Raw genomic sequence first — 26599 nt, 5'->3', positions numbered from 1 at the left:
ACGGGAGAGGCCACAACAGTGAGAGGCCCGCGTACCGCAAAAAGAGAGGAAAAGGAAAGACTTAAACTCAAGAGTTTCCAAGGAGCACACGAGTCTTCTGTTTCTGGGCTGGGCAGTAACTTTCAACTCTTGGCATTTGAAGTATCTTTTTGTTTTGTTTTGTTTTGTTTTCGGTACGCGGGCCTCTCACTGTTGTGGCCTCTCCCGCTGCGGAGCACAGGCTCCGGACGCGCAGGCTCAGCGGCCATGGCTCGCGGGCCCAGCCGCTCCGCGGCATGTGGGATCTTCCCGGACCGGGGCACGAACCCGTGTCCCCTGCCTCGGCAGGCGGACTCTCAACCACTGCGCCACCAGGAAAGCCCTGTTTTGTTTTAAATTAAAAAAAAAAAAAAACAGTGTAATTCTTTAAAGGTCCTAATTCTCTTTTGTTAGTGAAGAAAAAATTCTCGGCTTTGTTTTTCCACAGATTGCAAACTCTTGAAGGATGGGGTGGAGGATTGCGTTTGTAAACGGCTGCCAGCACTTCAACGGCGTTTAGCAAACAATAGTTATCTCTGCTATTACCTTGAGAGCCTCTGGCCACAGGCTATCCGGACCCACTCTCTGCGAGCCTCAAGCTTCCTTTTCCTCCAGACCCTTATAACTGCTCCCCCAACCCTTATCCGTGGACACGCCGCCGGCCCGGCGTCCCCCGCGCCGCGACGCAAATGGAACGGCCTATGACGTCACGAGGCCGCGGCTCAATCAGACGCGGCGTTTGGGAAATTTTAAATTTAAAGGCGGGGTGGATCTTACGCTCAGAAGCGCCGGGCGCGGAGGTTTTTGTACAGTTTCCTGGGATCCAGCCCGGCAGGATGGCCGATGAAGGAGCCGTCGCCGTCGCCGTCTGCGTGCGGGTTCGGCCGCTCAACAGCAGGTAGGTGGGCCAGACCTTGCCCAGGTTCCCGTTGCGGCCTCCGGCCCGGGCCCGAGCCGCAGGAGTGAGTCCTCGCTGCTCCTTCCTGCTCCGCTGCCTAGAAACTCGGCCATTGACCCGCTTTGTGCCTTGGTTTCTTATGTGTAAAGTGACGGGCCAGGATCGGAGGATCTAGAGGATACTTTCCAGCTGTGGGATTCTCTTAAGTCTATAACTCCGGCTCGCCGACATTAAAAACCCTACTCCCTGCGCTGCTCTGCCGTCCCCCCATCTGCGCTCCCCATCCCTCCCCCAGGAAAGTCGCATAGGAAAAATCCTTACTGGCACTCTTCACAGCTAGTCATTTTACATTTAACTGACGCTCTGTCCCCCTTTACTGTATACTCCTTGAGCGCAAGAACTAGTCAGTCTTCTTCCATTGTATTCGGTAGACCCTCAACACTTCAGTGACTGAACTCCACGTTCCGAAGGTTGAATGACCGATATTCATCAAAATTGATTTTTTTTTTAGTTCAGTGTACTGTACTAAACACACACTACCATCGTTGCCCAGTGGATCTTACGTTCTAAAGGGGTAGACAGAAAATAAAGTGAAAAATATAGAATATTAAGTGATGATACTGGAGTAATAAATGCTATAGAGAAAAAACAGGAAGGGGCAGAAATGAAAATGAAGTCTGTTTGCTTTGCCTGTCTCGGGCCTTTGCCCCAGAATGCTGACACATTTTGTTTGAGAAACATTTGTTAACCATTACTGGGTGTTTAATAAATAAAAATATCAAAATGAGGAATTTCCTATTTTTAAGAAGCTCATTAATGCATTAGAAGAAATCTACATAAAGCATTATAATACATCATGACAGGTGTTATGATAGACAGGTGGAGAATGTTTGCTAGAGGAGTCTTTAGTCCTTAAGTGAGACAGTTTAGGGGAGGGACAGGGCTGTGTAGGAAACTCCTGATACTTTTCATGAATGAAAGAACAGTTAAGTTAGTTAATGGAAACATAAGTCAGGGTATTCCAGGCAGAGAGGGGTCGAATCTTATTTTGGAGTGACCTTCAGGCAGTTGATTTGTATGGAGTTAGGGTGTATATAGGAATTTAGAGGAAGATATGGCTCGAAGAGAGAAATTACAATGATCCAGGTGTCATGTGCCAAATTAAGGATTTCAGATGGTTTTTAAAGGCTTTAAGCAGGAGGGACATAACCAGAGTTGCATTTTCAACGTATCTTTTCAGCTGCCAGTACTGCGTTGGAAGGTGGAAGTGAAGAGCTTCACAAAGAAACTCCCATGAAAGTGCAGGAGGTCACAAAGCCCCATTTAAAATCCACCTTTGACCCCTCAAAGGTGGATTTTCCACATTTATCCTATTTATGGTATACGTCATTACCATCTTTTAAAATATTCATCAGAAGATGAGGTCTTTTCAGTTATCTTTCATGTAACACAACTTCTGTGACCAGTTATTCTAAAATGCAGTTTTTTTATTCTTTTAGAGAAGAGGCGCTTGGAAAAGATACTCAAGTTTACTGGAAAACTGACAATAATACAATTTATCAAGTTGATGGGAGTAAATCCTTCAATTTTGGTAAGTTTATAACAGCATCAAAAGTTAACCTGGTATCATTTTTCTGTTATGAGTACAAAAGCCTTATGAATAACACTGGATTTGTCACTAAAGATCAAACTAAGCCTTCAGTAAACTGCTTCAGTGGAAACTTTGAAAAATTGTTCATTCATGTATGCTAAGTAAGATAATAAACTGACACTTAAAACATAGCAATAATAAAAAATAATAATAAGTAAATAAAAAATTAAACACAGTTATAGTCATAGTGCCTTTTAACTGAAATTAACATTTTTCCTCTTATTCGTCAACGTACTTGTGGCGTAAAACTCTGTAAGCCCAAAATATGTTATTTAATGTCAAGTCATCTTTAAGATCTTCCAGTTTGGTTTCTTTGTTGTTGTTGTTTCTTTTTTTGTTGTTTATTTTCTTTTTTTTTTTTCCAGTTGTTTTTCAAAACTTTTTAAAGAATAAATAGTGAAGATATTCCTTCTTTGTCTGGTAGAATACAGTGGGGACCTATCTCTGCTTTTGTGGATCTTATTTGGTGGAAAGAAAGGCTTTAAACAAGTTTTTACACTTATGATGACATAAGCTTTGTGGGAGTTTATAGCAGGGATCTAACTAATCTAGGTGTCTGAAATGGTACCACTTACACTGGGACCTGCAGGATGAGTGAGAGTTAGCTAGGACAAAGGGACTTGGAGGACCTAACAGTTAACTAGGTTGATTTGTGTATTGATTTAGCATGTATATAGTGCTGACAATGTGCCAGGCACTGTTCTAAGCACTTCATATATATTAACTCATTTAATCCTCCTAATAAGCTTATATAAATTTGGTACCTTCCCATTTTAATGAGGAATCAGAGAGGCCTGGAGTCACACAACCAGCAAATGAAAGAGTCAGGCTCCAGATCTGTGTTCCAGCCACACTACCATGCTGCCACTTAGGCACCATAGAGCAACAGTGACGGCCTGTCACCAACCTCAGGAGTAAGTGATTAAGTTGTCCAATTAGTGTTTAACTAGAAAGCCACAAAGATACGCAGAAGAGAAAATGATTCCTGGTAAAGGAATGTTTGGTGGTATTAACATAATTTTTAAAAGATAATATGTGCCAGAGATTATAAAACCTAAGTACCACAGATTCTCAGTAGCCATATACGCCCATGCAGGTTTTGGACTCATCCAGCTGTCTGAAACAGATAACATTAAAGTTTGAATCACCCTGCCATTTCTCCTTGCTCTAAAATCATGACCCTTAAGCAGCCTACAGAGGGCACTTTGGTTTTCCATATTGTTCTGCCCATAGGGCAGATGTGTGGTCATGGTGCAAGCAGTGTGATCACTGAATTTCTCATTGTAAGTCAGTACATTACCCTCCTGATTTACAAATCCATTTCTTGTGAGCTTTTTAATGTGAGGGCACTGCTAAAAGAGTGGTCTATTTTTAATGTGCTAACAAAAGCAGAGAACCACATCCTGGACTTGTGAATTTATCAGTGCAAATGCTACTCTAAACCCAGCCTTTAGCAGCACTTCAGCTTTGGTCAGTACTTTTCTTCCAAATATCTGCGTTTTTTGGTTTCGTTTGAGCTAGACCTTCTTGCTAGGTATGTTAAAAACATTAACATTTCTCAAAGAATAGTAATAGTTTATACTTCCAAAGTATTAACATATGTTCACAATAATTCTATGAGGAAGATAATATATATCCATTTTACACATTAGGGAACTGAGGCACGGAGACATCAACCCCTTTGGCCAAAATAACACTGTAAATGGCAGAACCAAGATTTGCAGGCGGTCTGATTCTGGACCCCCATGTTCAGCCACCATGCCCTACTGCCTCTTGAAAGCACATAGGGTAACAGACTTGTATTTTTTCTGTGTGAGGACCAACACATTTTACCTAAAGAGAAGAGTATTTTCAGAGGACAAATAAGTTGAAGGAAATATTGTGTCTTAAATCTTTTATCATACCATATCCTGACAATTTTATTTCTGTGGGCAACTACTAATTCAGAATGAAAACAGTTAATTTGTTTGACTTAACTTTTATGTTTTGTTTTTTAGATCGTGTCTTTCATAGTAATGAAACTACTAAAAATGTGTATGAAGAAATAGCAGTACCAATCATAGATTCTGCCATACAAGGCTACAATGGTGTGTATTCACTGCAAAAACATTTCAGTCTTGGGGGTCTGTTTAGCAAGTATTGATAGTTTTATACACTATAGATTCATTTTTAATCTTTGCATGTGTGTGTTTTGTTTTTGCAGGTACTATATTTGCCTATGGGCAGACTGCATCAGGAAAAACATATACTATGTTGGGGTCACAAGATTATTTGGGAGTAATACCCAGGGCAATTCATGACATTTTCCAAAAAATTAAGAAGGTAAATAATTTAGCTAAATTTCTAGTACATGCAGGTAAAAGTGGTGATAATAGGATAGCAACCTTAGTGTTCTCTTGTAATGATGAAGTATAGTTATAGTTATCTCTTGATTATCCATGAGGAAAGAAGGAAGGCATAGCATAGATTCATTTTTTTCCCACAAACTTATTAACTACAAAGCTTAAAGTTCTTTCATTCTTTCCTTTGAATCATGAAACAGTACTCCCACCAAAAAGTGGGCATTAAGGAACAGGAAAATCTTATCATAATGATTAGGTCCTCATTGCCTTTGTTTAGCTACCAGTGATTATTAAGGAGCAGTAAAAAGTAGACTAGATAAAAGATGAGGGAATCAGAAGGTCAGAATAGGCAAGCTAATTAGTTGAGCTGGTATTAAATTAGTTTTTTCATCATTACTTTATTTTTAATTTCTTGAATATATGTAGGTTTCATTTTGAGGTTAGAGAATTGGACTGGGTATTTTCCTGTTATAATTCTATGATACTATACTTTTCATTATTTCTGAAAAAATGCTTTACTGTTGTTGTTGCTTGTTATCAATATAGAAGCACCGGGGAAGTTTTGTTTTTTGTTTGTTTTACAAAGATAATTTCCTGAAAGACAAGTACCACATGACTTCACTTATATGTGGAATCTAAAAAACAAAACAAATGAACAAACAAAACAGAAACAGACTCATAGATACAGAGAACAAACAGGTGGTTGTCAGAGGGGATGGAAGTTGGAGGAATGAGAGAAATAGGTGAGGGAGATTAAAGGGTACAAATGTCCAGTTAGAAAATAAATGAGTCACAGGGATGAAATGTGCAGCATGGGGAATATTGTCAATAATATTGTAACATCTTTGTATAGTGACAGATGGTAACTAGGCTTATCATGTGATCATTTTGACATGTATGGAAATATTGAATCACTATGTTGTGCACCAGGAACTAACATAGTGAAATAGGTCAACTATACATCAACTAAAAAATAAGTAAATATTTTTAGGGCTTCCCTGGTGGCGCAGTGGTTGAGAGTCCGCCTGCCGATGCAGGGGACACGGGTTCGTGCTCCGGTCCGGGAAGATCCCACATGCCGCGGAGCGGCTGGGCCCGTGAGCCATGGCCGCTGAGCCTGCGCGTCCGGAGCCTGTGCTCCGCAGCGGGAGAGGCCACAACAGTGAGAGGCCCGCGTACCGCAAAAAATAAATAAATAAATAAAAAGTTTTAAAAGATAGTTTCTCAAAGAATATTTTAATATTTAATATTAGCACATAAGCATTCATTATTAGATTTTCATAATTGGATGATCTCTGATGTTTTCTGATATGTTTTCACATATCTTTTTCTTCTAGTTTCCTGATAGGGAATTTCTTTTACGTGTGTCTTACATGGAGATATACAATGAAACCATTACAGACTTACTCTGTGACACTGAGAAAATGAAGCCTTTAATAATTCGGGAAGACTTCAATGTAAGTAACAGAGTGGCTCAAAAAAGAGTTACTCATTGGGATTATTTTTCTTGAACATTTGCCTTTAATTTCTATATATTTTAAAGTGTCTCCTGTTACTATCATTTGTTTTTTATTTTCTTTCTTAAACATTTATAGAGATTATCTCTTAAGTAACATGTATAGTTTTTAAATATTGACAGCTATAATGTTGTGGCATAAGTGCCTAAAAAGAGCAAGCTGGAAGTCTCAGGTTAGAATTCGGTGTGTTTTGGTACAGGAAATAAATTGTAAATAGCATAGATTTAGTTGTTATTTTTGTACAGAAGTGCCCATTTTCTACTCTTAACTTCCACAAATGAATTCTATAATACTTTGCACTTTCTTTTTGAAATGCAAAATTTTAAGTGACTTATAGTTCTCTACTTTTCCCATAATTAAACTTGTTTCAGAGGAATGTGTATGTGGCTGATCTCACAGAAGAAGTTGTTTATACATCAGAAATGGCTTTGAAGTGGATCACAAAAGGAGAGAGTAAGACTTTATACTGTATTTCTTCAAAACACGTGTAAAAACTATTTAATTGATGTATTTAGGCTTTAAATCACACTTTTCACTTCTAAACTTAAATACAAGTCAGTGTTTTTCTTTGGATTGTAATATACACAGCTGAAATATGATTCTTTTACAGAGAACAGGCATTATGGAATTACAAAAATGAATCAAAGAAGTAGTCGTTCTCATACCATTTTTAGGATGGTAGGTAATTCTCTCTATATTTGGTCTTTCCAATTAAAAATACACTAATTTTTCTACAAGTTGCCTTTTCTTTCTAGATTTTGGAAAGTAGAGAGAAAGGTGAACCTAATTTTGAAGGATCTGTCAAGGTGTCCCATTTGGTGAGTATTGATGAACCGTGATAAAGTACTAAATGAGCCGAACCAAAATTTAATTTAGCTGCTGTATGTTTGGTTTCATGAGAACTGTTAACTAATTGGCAAAAGCATCTATAAATTGGTAGTTCAGTCTCATCACTAACATGAGATTACTAGCGGAAATGTGGGAAGAGTTCAGAGAATCTTACTTCCTGTGATCTTATAGCTGCCATTTCCTGAACTTTAGATGTAAGAACTGTAGGAGTTGAGGCTTTCCCTAACTAGTAATTGAGGAAGGGTTGATTCCATGCACATTTAAGAGTTAAAGTAATCTTGGAATTTGGTGATTTTTTTGTGTTTGGGGTTTTGAGGGTTTTTTTGGTCTCTGCCAATGGTATTGATACTTATGAGATGAACAAAAACCTGGGTGAGATAGTTAAAAAATAAATCAGATTATTCAAGTTCATAGTTAAGTACAATAAGAAAATAAGCTTTGTATTATAAACAGTGTTTTAGACTATAAATCCCTTGAAAGGAAGAGTGATATCTCCTTCATCTTTGTAACTCCAACGCATTGTACATAGTTTATATTCAATACCTATTTGTTGATAAGTGAATGTAAGCATTATGCAAACATTCCTCCATGCTGCACTGTATCATTTCTCTTTTTTTGTGCTTCCTTTCTATTCCTTACCATTATTGCTTTATTCTGTCTTCAAGGCCTAAATTCTTTAGTTTGATATGGGATATGATGTAAGATTTTTCGATTTGATTTGAAAACTTCAGGGGAAAAAGTAATAAATCTATAATATTTTTGTTTTTCAGATTTTGAAAAATCAGAGTCTTAAGTATCTAATTCTAGTTCACCTGAGTTATTTTACTATACAAGTATAGCATTTATTTTAGTAGATTAGTCTTTAACAACAACGAAAAACATAAAACCTAACTTCTGTTTTGTTTTCCAAACCTAGCCTGTGATATATCACTACAATTTTAACTTTTCTCTCATAGTTTAGCTTTAATTATAAATTAAGTTTAATTATAATTAAATTTAATTATAATTTAGCTTGACATATTCAGTGATCTGTTTGGTGTCTTTTATTATATTATTTGATGCTCCATCATCTGGGGACCATAGAAACCATCTGGTCCAACACTCCAGACTTCCCACTTACTCTAAGTATCTTCTTGGAAAGAAGTCTTCCCCAAAGAGTCTTTTTCTGGCTCTTTGGAGGTGGTCTTTTTATGAGTGTCTCCTGGCCTTTCTGGAATAGTAACATCCAGGTGCTCTTAGCTCTGCTCCTTTATTCCCTTTTGTGGCTTCTTTCCTACTACGCTCCTAATCAAAGCACAGGAGTGTTCTGTGGCTTTTCTTCCCTTGTTTGCCCTTGTTACCATTTCTGTGTTGACGATGGTCAAATGTTTATTGTTTCTAATGTCTCTGAGTTCTATTTTATTTATTTTTTTATACAGCAGTTTCTTATTAGTTATCCATTTTATACATATTAGTGTATACATGTCAATCCCAATCTCCCAATTCATCCCACCACCACCACTTTCCCCCCTTTGTGTCCATACGTTTGTTCTCTACATCTGTATCTCAATTTCTGCCCTGCAGACCGGTTCATCGGTACCATTTTTCTAGGTTCCACAAATATGCGTTAATATACGATATTTGTTTTTCTCCTTCTGACTTAATTTCACTCTGTATGACAGTCTCTAGATCCATCCATGTCTCTACAAATAACCCAATTTCATTTCTTTTTATGGCTGAGTAATATTCCATTGTATATATGTACCACATCTTCTTTATCCATTCGTGTGTTGATGGGCATTTAGGTTTCTTCCATGTCCTGTCTATTGTAAATAGTGCTGCAATGAACATTGGGGTGCATGTCTTTTTGAGTTATGGTTTTCTCTGGGTATATGCCCAGTAGTGGGATTGCTGGGTCATACGGTAATTCTATTTTTAGTTTTTTAAGGAACCTCCATCCTGTTCTCCATAGTGGTTGTACCAGTTTACATTCCCACCAGCAGTGTAGGAGGGTTCCCTCTTCTGCACACCCTCTCCAGCATTTACTGTTTGTAGATTTTTTGATGATGGCCATTCTGACCTGTGTGAGGTGATACCTCATTGTAGTTTTGATTTGCATTTCTCTAATAATTAGTGATGTTGAGCAGCTTTTCATGTGCTTCTTGGCCAACTGTATGTCTTCTTTGGAGAAATGTCTATTTAGGTCTTCTGCCCATTTTTGGATTGGGTTGTTTGTTTTTTGGATATTGAGCTGCATGAGCTGTTTACATATTTTGGAGATTAATCCTTTGATCGTTGATTCGTTTGCAAATATTTTCTCCCATTCTGAGGGTTGTCTTTTCGTCTTGTTTATAGTTTCCTTTGCTGTGCAAAAACTTTTATGTTTCCTTAAGTCCCATTTGTTTATTTTTGTTTTTATTTCCATTACTTTAGGAGGTGGATCAAAAACGATTTTGCTGTGATTTGTGTCAGTGTTCTTCCTATGTTTTCCTCTAAGAGTTTTATAGTGTACGGTCTTACATTTAGGTCTCTAATCCATTTTGAGTTTATTTTTGTGTATGGTGTTAGGGAGTGTTCTAATTTTATTCTTTTTACATGTAGCTGTCCAGTTTTCCCAGCACCACTTATTGAAGAGGCTCTCTTTTCTCCATTGTATATCCTTGCCTCCTTTGTCATAGATTAATTGACCATAGGTACATGGGTTTATCTCTGGGCTTTCTATCCTGTTCCATTGATCTATATTTCTGTTTTTGTGCCAGTACCATATTGTCTTGATTACTGTAGCTTTGTAATATAGTCTGAAGTCAGGGAGTCTGATTCCTCTAGCTCCGTTTTTTTCCCTCCAGACTGCTTTGGCTATTCAGGGTCTTTTGTGTCTCCATACAAATTTTAAGATTTTTTATTCTAGTTCTGTAAAAAAACTGCCATTGGTAATTTCATAGGGATTGCATTGAATCTGTAGATTGCTTTGGGTAGGATTGTCATTTTCACAATATTGATTCTTCCAATCCAAGAACACGGTATATCTCTCCATCTGTTTGTATCATCTTTAATTTCTTTCATCAATGTCTTACAGTTTTCTGCATACAGGTCTTTTGTCTCCCTAGGTAGGTTTATTCCTAGGTATTTTATTCTTATTGTTGCAGTGGTAAATGGGAGTGTTTCCTTAATTTCTCCTTCAGATTTTTCATCATTAGTGTATAGGAATGCAAGAGATTTCTGTGCATTAATTTTATATCCTGAAACTTTACCAGATTCATTGATTAGCTCTAGTAGTTTTCTGGTGGCATCTTTAGGATTCTCTGTGTATAGTATCATGTCATCTGCAAACAGTGACCGTTTTACTTCCTTTCCAATTTGTATTTCTTTTTCTTCTCTGATTGCCGTGGCTAGGACTTCCAAAACTATGTTGAATAGTAGTGGTGAGAGTGTTCATCCTTGTCTTGTTCCTGATCTTAGGGGAAATGCTTTCAGTTTTTCACCATTGAGTTAGAGTTCTAATTCCTGTCTTTCTAAAGATTGTCCCACTGTTATCTCAAACTTCAGTGGATCTAAAACCAAATTAATTTCTTCCTATTCTAATGAATATTCCTTTTTCCAGTAATACTAGCATTATCCTGGTCACCTAGGCTGGAAACCCAAGTCTATTTTGGCTCATTTTTTCTTTCTTTCCCTTTTCTCCAGTCATCACCATTTCTTCCTGATCCTACCTGTCATCATTCCATTGGGTGTCATACTCATTTAGGTTCTCATCTCTCTTGAATTACTCTGTCATTCTCCTGGGCCTGGCCTCTAGGACTCTCGTCTTCCTTTCTTTGGTCTGTTATGCAGATTTCTAATGTTACTAAGCACTACTTTTGCTGTGGCATTTCCTTGGACAAGATCTGGCTTAACCAGTCTTACTTTGCTTCCTTCTGGTCCACATAAGCTCCTCTCTTATAAATAGACTGAGCTTCTTAGTGCCTTTGAACACTAATGCTTGTCCTCATCTTTTTACTTTAATTCATGCTTTCATCACCACTTTTCCCCTTTATTATGTATCTAGGTCACTTGTACTAGATAGTATATAACAACGATTAGACTTCTTTGAGTATTTTAGAGAAAGCAGTATCTGAGACAGGACTGTAAAGCAGGAGTACATAATTACCTGCCTACTCCTCAAAGAGAGAGATAACTTAAATCTCTGACTTTCTTTTAATGCATTAATAATATTTACTGGGCTCTCAGATTAAAAAACAAAGAGGACATCCCTCCACTACTTACTGTCTCCACTACGACGTCCCTAGCCCAAGCCACCATCATCTCTCACTTATATTCCTGCACTAGCCTCCTAACTGGGCTAACCGCTGCCACTTCTGCCCCTCTCCAGTTCATTCTCCATCTAGGATACCACGGTTGATCTTTCAGAAAGTTAAATCAAGATACGTCACTCTTTTGATTAAAGCCCTCTCTTGGCTTCCCATTGTGCTTGGAAAATCCAACGTTCTTACCCCTACTTACAAAGCTCTGCATAATCTGACTCCTACCTCCTTCTCTTATGCTATGTGTTCCATCGCCACTTCACCAACTCTGCCAGGTTGCCCTTTTTATTTTTTGAGCATACCAAGCTCACTTCTGTTTTGTGACTGAGTGTACTGGCTGCTCTTTTAATCTGCACTGTGCTTCCCTTGGTTTTACATGGCTGCCTCCCTCTGTCATTCCAGATCTGAGCTTAATGGGAAGTCTACCCCTACCACTCAGTCCAGAGAACCTACTCTGTCCCTTCTTTCCTCTTCCAGGACTCTCTTTAAATTATCTGTATTACATTTACCAGGTTATGTTTCCTATCTGTCTTCTTCTGTCTTCTCAGCAACTTCCTCCTCTCCTCTTACCACTCCATATAGAATATAAGCTCTATCAGGACAGGGACCTTACTTGTCGAATTCATTGCCATATCCCTAGCACCTAACATACTGCCTGAAGCATGACAGTCACTTTTTTCCAACAATATTTGTGAAATGAAAGAGGTCCGTGCTTTTAAAGATGCTACAGTAGAGTCAGAGACAAATGACTAGCTCCACACAATAAGTGCTGTAAGAATAAGTCATCTATAATGACCTCTGGGTACAGTCAAAAGAACAACTCATTCAAGGTATGGGAGGAGAAAGGATAAAATCAGCAAAGCTACATTGAGCAGGTAACATTTGCCTTTGGTCCTGAATAAAGACTAGGGGCGGTCTAGAACTTTAGAAGTAACAAAGAGAATGGCAAAAGGTAGCACTTAGGAGTGTAGAAGTACATGAGGCGTTTAGGGTGTAGTGAGTAGTTCAGCTAGAGTTAGGAGTAAGTAATGAATAGATATAATGCTGGGGCCACACAAGTGCCAGACTGCAAAGAATCACATTCATATGATAAGGTTTTGAACTTTGTGTAGTAAATAGAAAACCTATTCTGGTGGCATTATGGAGGATACAAAGAAGGAACAAGGGTTACAGATCGGTTTGACAAGGGAAGGCCTGAACAGTGGGGTGAAAGATGAGGGTACAGATGGGGTGTTCAAGTAAACTATGTGTTTTAAATGTTCTTTCAGTAGTTTGGGTTTTATCTCATTATGCTTCCTAAAGGTTTATTATCATCTGTCTTACAGAATTTGGTTGATCTTGCTGGCAGTGAAAGAGCTGCTCAAACAGGTGCTGAAGGTAATGAAAACTTATGAAATATGTTGGTCTGAGTGTCTTCCTGTTCTTTCACAGAATAAAAGTTCTACCATGCATTTTAGAAACTAATAATCACAATAATAATTTTGTGATAAAAGTCCTTCATGTAAAAAGCAGCTTATGTATGTGGCTAATTATCTAATTTGGGCTACTATAGCATCAATTAAAAAACTAGAACTGTAGAGTTGATAGGATTGTATAGCTGAAAAGCTCGTGAGAGTACCATGAAAACCATCTAAATTTCCATATCAGGTAAGAAAATTCAGAAGGGAAGTGGGGCACAAAATTAATATACAGACATTAATAATTCTATAATACAAATAACCAGTTAGAATATTTAGTGTGCAAAAAGACTCAGTTTACAATGATGGCTTAAAAGGTGTAATACCTAGGAAGAAACTCAACAAAAATTGCACAGGGCCAAAATAAAGAAAACTTCAAAACAGACCTGAAGGACATAACCAAATACTTCAACAAATGGAAAAGCATACTTAGATGGGAAGGTGCAAAATCATAAAGAGGTCAAGCCTCTCTCTGTGTTCATTTCCTGCAGCCTGACATAAAGACACCCAGCTGAGCATGGCCTATATCCACCAAACCAGACCCATGAACGGGAAATAAATGCTTGTTGTTTTAAGGTGGCTTGTTAAGCAGCAATATTACAGCAATAACTGAATAATGCACCTGTGAAATAACAGCTATTCAGAGTTATTTATTGCAGTATTTTTTGTATACATGGTAGATTGAAAACCTACATATCCCTCAACAGGGTTATAGGTAAATAATTTCTGATACATCCATACGATGGAATTCTATGCTATGAAAAAGACCAGTGTTTACTGATATGATGCACAATATACTGCCAAGTGAAAAAAGCGAAGTGCAAAATACTGTGTATAGTATGCTACTATTTGTCTGAAAAAGAAAAGGGAGAAATGAATATATATGAACTTGTATTTCTACAAATCTAGAAGAATAAATAATAAACATGGTTTACTGGTGGAGGGAACAGGAACTGGTTGGGGCATAAAACTGGAAAAGAGCTTTTTCCAGGTACTTTTTTTTAATGTTAGAGTCATGTGAACATACTCACAATATTAAAATGAGAACTTTTTTTTGGTTTTGAGCCTATAGTTGCCTGTATTTGAAGGTTTGGAAAAAATAGATTTGAATGGAGGAATTAGAGGAGCTCTTTTAGACAATGGGCTTTCCCTCTCTCTTATTCTTTTCTTAGTCATCTTTTTCATTTTGCCATTTCTCTCAGGTGATAACCTTTCTGATTCACCTAATTGGGGGAGGGTTAGGGAGACAGCTCCTCCACCAGTGGTATTAAAGGTGGGCTCAGATCTAGTCCAAAGCATGGACTTCAACATCTGTCCCTTTACTTTCTACTTTCTCTCATAATTTACTGATAAGTTCATCATCCAGTACAGGGCTCAATTTTAGTTTTTATATTTGTTTAATAAATGCAGGTTTGCGACTCAAAGAAGGCTGTAATATAAATCGAAGCTTATTTATTTTGGGACAAGTGATCAAGAAACTTAGTGATGGACAAGTTGGGTATGTTTATCCCACTGTACTCTATCTGTTAATGCTTATGTTTTCATTAGGTCGAGAATTGTAATATTTTAGTGACACTCAAATAAATGTTCTTATTTCATATATTCAAAAGCTTTCATGACTCTGTGATCATGCTTGGCTTCTTATACATATGATTGTGTCCTACTAAATTTACTTTCTATATTTTAAATATTTTTTAGTTAGTAGTTTTGATCTGCCTCATGCAACCTGTAAATAATTAATTTTTTTAACTGTAGCTATTTTAAGGTTCTACATTAAGAACCAACCACTTTTGTTATATAAAAATTCTTACTCTTTTTCTTCCCAAACTCATTTCTCACTAAGTGGTTTCATAAATTATCGAGATAGCAAATTAACACGAATTCTCCAGAATTCCTTGGGAGGAAATGCGAAAACACGTATTATCTGCACAATTACTCCAGTGTCTTTTGATGAAACTCTTACTACTCTCCAGGTGAGTGTGATTTTTATCTCAGCTTAATAGGAGGGGATATCATCTTTAAGAAGGAAAAATTACCTGCTAAAAATAGGTAGAGTTTTTTTAATTCACATAACTACCTGTTAAAATAAAATTACGTGTTGTCTGCTAAATAGCATTTCTTAATTTTCCCAAAATTCAATCATTCATATCCCACCTCCACAATTTTTGCCACATCCAACACTATTTTACTGAAATTGACTTGATATTTTTCTTTTACAAACTCACTTTTTTACTTAATTGATTATGAAAGGAAACGTTATATCAGTTCCGTAAATGAAAAACTAGTATCACTTGGAACAAATAGAAGGTGACCCAAAAAACATGTGTATGTGCTTATAATAAAATAATTCCTAAATTCCTGCTAGCTGATTGTTGCCTGCCTTTGCACTGAGCCTAAGGCCTGCATTTTATGTTTAAAGGAGAGGGGCGAGTAGGGGGGAATTGAATTGTCAGTAGAATAGCTGTCTCAATGAAGGATTCAATGTTTTATATAATGGATACCTTCATGTACCCACTTAAAGTAACTTCTGATACTCATACTCTAAGAAACATTGCTTTAAATAGCTACTGAGCACTGGGTCGAGGTACTGTCAGAGAAAACAGATAGAAAATAGTGTCCCTGGCTTCACAGAATGTATAGTCTTATAGGGAAGATAAGACCTGTCTTCCAACACGATTGCCTTGGATTAATACTTAAGTAGCTAGTAAGTAGGATAGCGTTCAAAGGAAGGAGAGAGGCTTTTGACTGGAGCCTTACAGGCATTGTTACAGGGACATAAAATGCACTCTGTACTCAAAAGTATTAAACTACCTGGGAAGAGTACTGATTTTTCTTTACAAAACTTAATTACAAGAAGACCAAATATTATTAATTTACTTAATTTTTGTGTGTGGAGCACATAACACTCTTGTATTTTTTCCCAGTTTGCCAGCACTGCTAAACATATGAAGAATACTCCTTACGTTAACGAGGTATCAAATGATGAAGCTCTCCTGAAAAGATACAGAAAAGAAATAATGGATCTTAAAAAGCAATTAGAGGAGGTATGTGTGAACCATGTATTTCAGTAAAGAGTAGGGACAGATTTAGAACTGAGATCTACCTAATCGCCCAGAGATTCTTAAGTCATCAATATCTGAGTTTTGCAACCTAAATTTAAAACAGCTTTCAACTAAGAAGAAGTCAACTCATAAAAATTTTAGTTTAATTTACTATAAACTGAAAGATTTGTTTCTTGAAGTTATTTTAGATTTCGTTTTTCATTTTCAAAGGGGAAAATTTGATATTTTCAAGTGGGCCAAGTGGAGATATTTTTTTTTTTTTAATTGTCACAAATTATACATAGGGAATTAGGTTAAAAAAGAGAGATCATGTATAGGTACCTAAAACTACTTTCTCTAGTTTCACGTTAACTTGAATTTTTCTTCCAACCCTGAGATAGCAATCTAATAAGATAGCATAATCACTTGTCATTGTTTGTTTTAACTATTATGGTCCTCTATTTTATATAAATCTTGCATTTTAGTGATCTTTTTAGGAATAAGCTAAAATATCAAATGATAGTCTTATGAAAACATCTCTTCCTTTGCTGTAGGTATTCAAATCTCTGCTTTTATGACTTCTCTGCCTACTATTTATATATTTTTAGGCAACTAATAGAATTGCTTTAAGAGCATTGTAATGGCATATAGAATAGTGACATGAGAAGAAATGTATATTTGACTTTATTTTTAGTTTGAGAAATTACTGATTATGGTAACTGTGTATTGGTGTTCTGCAGGTAGGGTATATTTTATTTCAATAAAATTAAAGTTCTCTTAGTTCACATACAAATTTCTATTCTGTTCTTTTAAGCTGCTTTCAAAGTTTTAAAATCTAGCTACATTTGTTATTAACATAACCCAATATTACATTCTGTAGGTTTCTTTAGAGACTCGAGCTCAGGCAATGGAAAAAGACCAAATGGCACAACTTTTGGAAGAAAAAGATTTACTTCAAAAAGTGCAGATTGAGAAAATTCAAAACTTAACACGGATGCTGGTGACCTCTTCTTCCCTCACATCACAACAGGAATTAAAGGTAGAATTTAAAAGATGACAACTTAAACTTGGTATACAGAGAATAGAACGGGTATTCCTATGTCTTTATTACATAGTTATACATTTCTTATCTTTTGATAAAGTGTATTCAAGAAACCCAGAACTTTTGTGTTGCTATTTACCTATATAGCAACAAAACACCTAAGAGAAGAGGTTTATTAAAAAATACTGATCCCTAATGTAGAGGTCCTAATTCAAGGATTCAAGCTTACCACCTATGTTTTCTTCTAGGAGTTTTATGGTTTCAGGTGTTAACATTCAAGTCTTTAATCAGTTTGAGTTGATTTTTGTGTATAGTGGCCCAGTTTCGTTCTTTTGCATATGGCTGTCCAGTTTTTCCAACATCATTTACTGAACAGACTGTCCTTTCCCTATTGTGTCTTCCTGGTTCCTTTGTTGTAAATTAGTTGATCATATATGTGTAGGGTTTATTTCTGAGCTCTCTATTCTGTTCCATTTGTCTATGTGTCTGTTTTTATGGCACTATCATACATATTGTTTTGATTGCTATAGCTTTGTAATACAGTTTGAAATCAGGAAGCATGATGCCTCCAGCTTTGCTCTTTCTCAAGATTGTTTTGGCTATTTGGAGTCTTTCATGGTTTAGAGTCTAGAGTATATTCAAGGAATCTATTTGCAATATGCTTCTTAAGAACTTCAAATAAAATTAATTAGGGATTGGAAACCACAGATGTCTAGAGTATGTGGGAATATTTTCTGTTTAAAGAAACAGAAATATTAGTATCAGGAAATTGATCTAGAATATAGATAAACATACTGATCAAAATTCTGGCTTCCAGTTTTTGTGGTTTTTATTTTTACTAGAGTAGGGATTTATTTATCCAACAGATATTTTCTTAAGAGCACAGCCTCTGGATTTGAACTACCTGGGTTTGAATCCCTGTTCTGTCAGTTCCTAACACTTGACCATGGGCAATTTCTCAAATACACTTTGCTGCAGTTTCCTTATCTGTGATATATAGCTTGATCCCCACCTCATAGGATTGTTGTGAGAATTAAGTGAAGTAACATACAGTACATGCTTAACACTATACTTTCTGCTCAGCAAATCCTCAATAAATATATACTATTAAGATAATTATTAATAGACATTATGCTCAGGTCACCATTCTAAGTATTTAGAAGATGCTCTAGATCAATTTGTTGACTGAGTGATGAGTAGGAAATAGCCCAGTGGAAGGCGTAAGGAATAGTGTTTCAGGAAAACACTTAAATGTACAGAAGCTTAAAATTGTGGGAAAACAGTATATTTCTTGGACTTTCTGGTGGCAGGGGCATTTTAAAACCTCAGTGAAGGACTTGAATGTTGCATTATGCTAAGGACAAGGAAAAGCCTTGTATGGAACATAATCGGAATTGCATTTTGGGAAGGTGAGGCTATTATGTACATCAGATAGATTGGGCCTCTGCAATGATTGTGGCTCTGGAGGTGGAAGAAATTGGATAAACTGGAGAGCTATTTGGGAGGTAGACTCAACAGGATTTTGTGATTATGTAGACACAGTGGCAGGGAAAGGGAGAAGGAGGTATCCAAAATAACTTGCTGGCATTACTAGGCTTTCTGGGTAGCTGGTAGCATATTCACTGAGTTGAGGAACACTGAATGAAGAGCAGTGGAGCTGCTCAGTGTTTGATTCAGGACATCTCCATTTTAAGATGTCAGGCAGTCGAAAATGTGAAAGGTCTGACATGGAGGTATCAATTTGGCATTAACTACTGCAGATCCAACTTAGAGTCCTGGGAGTGGGTGAGCTTGCTCTGGAAGCATGTTGAAAGTGGAAAAAACAGAGGGTCAGACACAAAACCCCATGAAACAAAAACTTTTTAGGTAAAGGCAATAAAGAAGAATCCCTGAAGGAACCCATGTTTAGCTCAGAATTTAGAAGGAAACCAGCTGAATGTGGTAACCAAGGGAACAGAGTATTTCAGAGAGGTAGTGGTCAGCAGTGTCACATTCTGCTGAGAAGTTAAGTAAGATACACATAGACAAAAATGCTTTGGATTTAGAAATAAGAAGCTCATTTGCAAAAGCAATTTTGAGTTATGTGCTGGTAGTGAAAGCCACCTTGCAGTGGGTTGAGATGACCCAAAGGGATGGGATCTTGAATACAGTAGAAGGGTCTGGCCTTAGAAGGAGAAACATCTATTCATGATAACAAGGACAGAGGAAAGGATAGGCATCAGTTCAGGTAATGCTTTTGTAAGTTTAGGCTTTTATTGTCTTTCTGAAGTAGGAAGTTTAATTTTTCTGCTCTGATAGCAGGAGATGGTGGAGACACAAGTTCATAGACAATGCTAAGAGTTTGAAATAGTATAGCCTTTATAGGGAATAGAAAAGAAAGCCAACAAGGAGGAAAGGAGTCTTACCGGGAAGCATTAAGGACCCAGGTGATGGTGGCAGCCAGTCTTCTGACTGTATGCCCTGGCAGTGTTCAGGAGGCTGATAAAGTCTTAAAAGACAGTGTAATTCATCTGTGTGTACACTGTGTTGGAATAGGTTTGGGGAACAGAGATTGGGTCAAATAATTTGAGGCTGTTGACCCAAAAACATGGTTGAAGTGATGATCTATGGAATCTAAGATGATAGGAAGAGAAAAACAGGAATAAAGTAAGGTACCTTGTAAGCTAAGTAACTATAATGGAATTAACTGGATCAAGAAAGTGGAGGATAGCCACTGTACTAAGAGCAGGTCTGGGTTTGAGTTTGAGATAATGACAAGGTCCAGGAGTGGCTTTGGGAGCACGTGGAGTTGAGGGGAAGGTCTTTGGAGTCAAACATGTATATACAACTTGGTTTTTGCAGAGCAGGCTGTGGAAAGGGCTGGCTATTTCAAGCAAAAGGGTAATATGTGGTAGAGGCATGAAAGCATGCAGAATATTCTGGGGACAGCAGATAATGTTGACAGGCAACGCAGTAGAATGGTTGGTGGATAGGCTCTGAAGTTAACAGGCATGGGCTCAGCTTCCAGTTGGCTGTATGACTCTACTCAGCTTCTCCAAACTTTCTGGACACCCAGCTCAACTATAAAATGGATGTAGTAATAGAGGATTGTTGAGAGGATCAAATAAGATGAGATAATGCTTGTACTAGTAGAGACACAAGAGAAGAATGCCAGCTGTGAAATATGGAAAGACACAAGCACTTAGGAAGTGGGCAGGGGAAGAGAAACCAGCAAAGCAGAATGAGAGATGAAGACAGCTAGCTGGGTGGGATAAGAATCAGGAGACGGAAATGCCCCTGAAGGGATGAGGAAGAAGTAGATAGATGATGAGGAAGAAGACAATGTAGAAACTAAAAGAAAATGGTAGCTAGAGAGAAGTGAGGAGGCAAGGGATTGTTTTTTTTAAAACTCAAAAGCAGATAAATAGGCTTGAGCATTCGTACAGCTAAGAGGAAGGAGCTAGGGAAGATGACAGATGAACAGATAACTGAGGGGAACAGAACTGGGCACCCAAAAGTGCTTTCAGTAGCTCTAAGGGGGCAGCAACAGCTGTCCCTTCCGTATACCCCCAGGTTACTTGAAGAGTTGAGAGTCAACCGATTCCTTTCAGTTACATTCCAGAAAAGCTTATAAGTAAACCTTCTAATAAAATATGTAATTTAAATAGTAGTTTCATCAAATTTATTATGGGGTTAAATACTGATTTGAAAAGTTTGAATATGTTTTCTTAACTCAGGTTATCCTTAAACTGGTAAGATATTAAAGTAGATTTAGTAAACATTCTGCCAAGTCGATGGGGTTTTTTGTTTGTTTGTTTTGGGTTTGTTTGTTTGTTTTTATTTATTTATTTTGGCTGCATTGGGTCTTAGCTGCGACACACAGGATCTTCACGGAGGCATGCAGGATCTTTTGTTGCCGCGCGTGGGCTCTTTGTTGCAGTGCTTCTGTCTAGTGGCCACAGGTTTTCTCTCTCTAGTTGTGGCGTGTGGGCTCCAGAACACGTGGGCTCTGTAGTTTGCAGCGTGGGAGCTCTCTAGTTGAGGCGCAGGAGCTCAGTAGTTGTGGCGCAGGCTTAGTTGCCCTGCGGCATGTGGGATCTTAGTTTCCCAACCAGCGATCGAACCTGCGTCCCCTGCATTGGAAGGTGGATTCTTTACCACTGGACCACCAGGGAAGTCCCAATGGTTTTTTAAAATGGAAACTAGTTCCCTTGTTTTAAGATGTTGAGCCCAGATCTGTGTGAGGTAATTTTGATTTCTTTCTCTTCAGGCTAAAAAAAAACGAAGAGTTACTTGGTGCCTTGGCAAAATTAACAAAATGAAAGACTCAAACTATGTAAATGAATTCAATATGCCAGTGAATGTAACAACAAAAACACATAAGGCTGCTGTAACTTTAGGAGAAATTGATGAATGTGAGTACTTTTTCAATTACTTTTAATTATAAAAACATCCCTATAAAGAGAGACTTTATTTATAACTCAATTAATGTGATAAACACATTTAAATAAAATGTATGTATTTTAGGTGTAATTACAATGGAGATAATGATAAAAATAAGTAATTTTAAGAAAGTGAACGTTCATGACGTTCTCTATTTCTAGATTTCTTAAGAATAATGCATTATAGTTGAAACACATGTTTTTATTCTAATTATTATCTAGTTAAATTAGTATCCATATAACAAACATCAGCCTTAAACTCTGCTAACCTTGAAAGGATGGTGTTTACACAGGAATCCGTTTCAAAATTATGTCTCCAACATAGTTATAAATATTTTTTAGGGGCATTTTTAAATCTACTTAAAATAATCAAATCTCAAATTTAGAATTTGTCCTTTTTACCTATATTGTATTAAGGACCCCTGTGTGTTATCACTCATTCTAACCAGTGATCTTAATTGACATAATAATTTAAATGATCACATTTGTTGTTAATGTATTCTTGTCTATGATCATACTGTGAGCACGTATTAGCTAATTTGAGTTTATTACCTCTGATCAGATTTTTTTTTATCTTTGAGTTTTAAGAAACTTAATAACAAGTTTATGGATAAATTTCTTTTCCCTCTAATTATAGCTGTCTGTTCAGAGTCTGATATTTTCAGTAACACTCTTGATACATTAACTGAGATAGAGTGGAATCCAGCAACAAAGCTACTAAGTCAGGTAACTTAAATGTATTTTACAGAGTATTATCCTTTTACTCTTTTTAAAATTCATTTGTTATCGGGGTTTATTGTTGTTGTTGTAACACATTTCTAGCTCTGACTTAATTTCAGTAACAGTTTTGCTTCTAATTAAGGCCACTAGAGTTTTAAAGGTCAATAAATAATCCCTCAGTTTCATTTCCTAGATTCAGAGCTACCTGAGAAATAAGATAGTAGTCAGACAGGTGGAGAGTTAAACTATCAGCTTTATTACTAAGGAGCTTAAGGATCTGTGTCCCATTATGAGCGCTACCTCCTACTTCTGACTCAACTTTTCTAGTCAGACACAGACAGAGCATTTGTTTATGATTTTTTTTTTTAAATTTTAACCCTTTCAAAATAGTCATCTTCTATTCTAAGTTAGCTAATTTACCAAAATGCAGATCCTTTATCACTCTGGATCAAGCTAGACCATTAAAAAGTTATTGAAGAAGAAAATGGCCTAAACCACCAAACGATTCAAGGTTAAATTAATTATTTGGTTAATCCAAATTTTGTTAAGGAAACAAACAATATATGATTGGAATTCTCTCTGACTTGAAATTTGGTTTTGTTTGCAATAGGAAAACTTAGAAAGTGAACTGAGTTCACTTCGTGCAAACTATGATAATCTGGTGTTAGACTATGAACAACTAAGAAGAGAAAATGAAGAAATGGAATTGAAATTAAAAGAAAAGAATGATTTGGATGAATTTGAGGCTCTAGAAAGAAAAGCAGAGAAAGATCAAGAGGTAAAGGATGTGGAAATATGAAACTAAACTAAAACCACACATTTAAATGAAGTATCATTCTCTTAAAGGTATTTCTAAGGTTGAGATATTGGGGATCCAACCATTTTCCATATGTATACACAATTTAGAGAATTTGAGAAATAATTTATTTCTATTTTAAAAGAGTTGAATCATATTTGTTTCACTTGTGCTTATGCACAAGAAGAAGAAATTAAGAACATCTTTAGGAAGGTTTGGTGAATGTGCCTATTGATGGATTTGTCTTGAAGAAGTTATTTCCTTATAAATTGTATATTAAAATATTTAATTTATTAACATATCAGAAGTCCTGCCTAGAACGTAGCCATTTCCTACTGAGACCGACATGAATTTTAATATGTTGCTGAATGTTTTATATATGGATACTACCTATTAATGGATTTTGTTTTCTTTAGAAAATATTTTCCTAAATAGCTAGAACATTAGAATAGCTAGGGAAGCTAATTTTGCACATTTCTTTTTCCATATAAGAAAGTTACTGTGAAAATTAGTATAATTAATACTAAATAATTTTAATGGAATTTTTAGAAATGAAATGGATCACTTAAATTTTTCAAGTGTGTAATATTAGGCTACATGTTAAGAGAATGTAATCCATAAACCATCAGACTTTGGGGACTTGGTAACTGTCCAGAAGAATTCAAGCAATTTCTTAGTGTGAAGAGTCTTTAACCTAGAGTTCATAGACCCTATGAAATTATTCTATAGAATTTTGGAGTGCATATTCAGTTTTGTGGAGTAAGAATCCATAGCTGTTATCAGACTTGTGATGTGATCCACGAATCCCCTCAAAAATAAGAGCTGGTGTTTTGATGTAGGTAAAACATGAGTTAATTTGCAGCTACTTATTTCTGTATGGAGAGCCCAAAGGGACACAGTTCCTTTTCCTCAGTATCAAAGTTTCTCACCTACTTTTCTTTTTTAAAAAGAAAAAAAAAATTCTGTGCCAAAACTATTATTTCTGTTCTACCTACAAATTACATTTACTCCTACATTTCATAGGTATTATATCCTGAGAGGCAAAAGTCTATAACTTCTCTACAGACTTTCATTTAATTTGTTTTAAAATTTGTGAATTCACAGAATGTAAAACTTCATGAAAAGAACAGTAGACTTCATAAACAGTTTTATTGAGAGGGGGTGCTCTAGTGTTGTGGTTAAGAGCACGGTCTCTGGAGCAAACTACCTGGAATGAAGCCCTAGTTCTGCTGTTTATTAGCTCACCACAGATTTGAGCCTGTCACGAATTATTGGCAAGGCTTTGAGCAAGTCATCACATCTCTCAGGGCTTACGTTTTTGTGTATCTTCCTCCTTGAAGTTAGATCGGGAGCTTGCCAAGTCCCCTTCTAACTCCAAAATCTCACCTAATTTTTTTGTATATATCTTATAAAAAATAAGGTATAAAATTACCTTTGGGCATATGTGTAGCAGTAATTTCTCTAATTTTTCTTACATCACTTATACATTCAATTAATTATTAAAATCAAAGCTCACTGAATTGACTCACACACGAAAAGATTACAAAATAACACAGAATATATGCCTTGAATCTAACATCTCGATTTTTTTTTTTCTTTTTACAGTTAAGGGGGAAAATAATCCTATTCTCTTTACTTTTACTTGGACACACATTGAAATTCTAGGTTCTGTGAGGTAACCTAAAAGTTTAAGTAATATAAACTTACTCTGTTCAAAGACAGTTTTACAATATGCATTTCATGTTAAACTACAAATACAAGTGTAGGTGTATGCAACAAAATATGTTCTGAAACCTACATTTTGGGGAAAAGTTTAACCAGAACGGAGTAAAGGTCAAATTACGGCCTTAGAATATGTGGCCATTGCCCTAGTTTCCTAAGGGTTTTGTCAAAAATCACTAAAGCTGTGGATAATTTTCAAGTGGGGATACAGTAATATAAGATGTTTGAATAGTAATTTTAGAGAAAGGAATAAACAAGGGCAAGTATTATCACGATCAGGGAACAAGAGAAATTTCATCTCTCTACCTATTTTAACTTGATTTAATTTTATAATTTTCACAACTTGGAGATGTTTAAGAAGTTAATTATTTCATTTCACCTGCTGAAAATTACAGTTGAAATATGCAATATTTTCTTTGTAACAGTGGATTAACCCTATCATATCATGTACTTTCTCTATGCTCTGCATCTTAAACATCATTGGGAGAGTGTACTCAGCTCTTTTCAAAAGTGACTTAATCTTTTTCTGTTTGTGTGAACCAGTACTTAAAATGAAGAGTGATTGCAAATGAGAAGTGGGGGAACTTTCCTTTCTAGATGTTTTCAAAGATTAATGTTGATTATTTAGTTCTTCATTCCTGACAAATGTGGTTTTCTTGCACAAAAGTTAGAAACAGAAGAAAAGGTAAAAGATAGAGCCAATTTAAATTATAATCAATACAGATGTCTAAAACTTTGCTGAACAATGGTAACCACTCATCACATATGGCAATTGAGCACTTGGAATGGGGCCAGTCTCAAGTGACTTAAGTATGAAAAAAAGAATATACAATATTACATTAATTTTTTAATACTGATGAAGAAATAATATTTTGCATATATTAGGTTAGATAAATTATATTAAAATTAATTCTGCCTGCTTCTTTTTACTTTTTTTAAAGGTAGCTTTTAGAAAAATTTTAATTATAAATTTGGCTCACATTATATTTCTGTTGACTCATGCCGACCTAAAATACGAATGTCAAACCAGCACTAATCTAAAATCTAAAACTAGTCAGGACTGAACTAGACATCCAGAAAATATTATTTAAACAAGGTGCTATTTTTGTAAGTCCCTTACATTTGACTAGAATTTGCTTTTACTCTTTAAGGACTCATCTGATAATGATTAAATAATTCTCAGGGTAATTATGTTTATCTTTGTTAAACTGTAGTTTACTTCTTTTGAACACAAGTTTCTGGTACTCAAATATTTAATGCTACAGATATTTTGATAAAAAGGAAACTTTAATAGAAGTACTTGTATCTTTAAGTATTCTTTATACTTTTAGACAGTTGAACAATATAAAGCAATAACATCATCTTTCCAGTATTTCCTGTAGAATAAACCAGCAAGGTAATAGTTGATAATGCCATACATATCTCTTTAGCTTTGGTGAAGAAAATATTATTTTCTTATAATAATATTATAAAGGTACCACATGAAACTGTCATAATCCAAACCTAAATTCCAAGTCACAACTCATTAAAAAGTATGCCAGTATAAAGCTAGGTGGATAATTTATGGGAAGAGAAAAAAATCTTATAGAATAAATACATTTCTGCACTTAGCTTACCCAAAACAAAAATCTATTTAAAGTATGTTTTTTATAAAGGTTTGATTACCACTCTATCTTATACAGTGGTGGGTACTAATTTGCTTTTGACCTTATTGTAGCTTTATTAACATGACATAACTGTTTTGGGGGTCATGCTTAGGCTTTTTTCTTATTTGCTTGTTTTGTGGGGTTTGGGGATGTTTTTTGTTTGGTTGGTTGAGTTTGGGTTTTAGTTATTTATTTATTT

The 26599-nt window shown here is 36.1% G+C and overlaps 1 protein-coding gene across 2 annotated transcripts in view; it reads left to right on the top strand.

The window, feature by feature from the left end:
- Window positions 1–854: 854 nt before the first annotated feature.
- Window positions 855–26599, top strand: part of CENPE (centromere protein E) — a 73731-nt gene continuing 47986 nt past the window's right edge. For both annotated transcript variants that reach the window (XM_060011819.1, XM_060011818.1), the window contains exons 1-16: window positions 855–916; window positions 2416–2507; window positions 4565–4654; window positions 4771–4889; window positions 6247–6366; window positions 6798–6879; window positions 7037–7104; window positions 7182–7244; window positions 12881–12932; window positions 14423–14510; window positions 14856–14985; window positions 15937–16056; window positions 16934–17092; window positions 21345–21489; window positions 22154–22242; window positions 22847–23014. In XM_060011819.1, the coding sequence (XP_059867802.1) occupies window positions 855–916; window positions 2416–2507; window positions 4565–4654; window positions 4771–4889; window positions 6247–6366; window positions 6798–6879; window positions 7037–7104; window positions 7182–7244; window positions 12881–12932; window positions 14423–14510; window positions 14856–14985; window positions 15937–16056; window positions 16934–17092; window positions 21345–21489; window positions 22154–22242; window positions 22847–23014 (1647 nt within the window). The remainder of the gene's footprint in view (window positions 917–2415; window positions 2508–4564; window positions 4655–4770; window positions 4890–6246; window positions 6367–6797; window positions 6880–7036; window positions 7105–7181; window positions 7245–12880; window positions 12933–14422; window positions 14511–14855; window positions 14986–15936; window positions 16057–16933; window positions 17093–21344; window positions 21490–22153; window positions 22243–22846; window positions 23015–26599) is intronic.

This window comes from Delphinus delphis, chromosome 5 (assembly GCF_949987515.2).
Source record: "Delphinus delphis chromosome 5, mDelDel1.2, whole genome shotgun sequence".
Lineage (NCBI taxonomy): Eukaryota > Metazoa > Chordata > Mammalia > Artiodactyla > Delphinidae > Delphinus > Delphinus delphis.
Note: the sequence above shows the minus strand (reverse complement) of the source record. Positions and strands in the feature narration are given on the sequence as shown.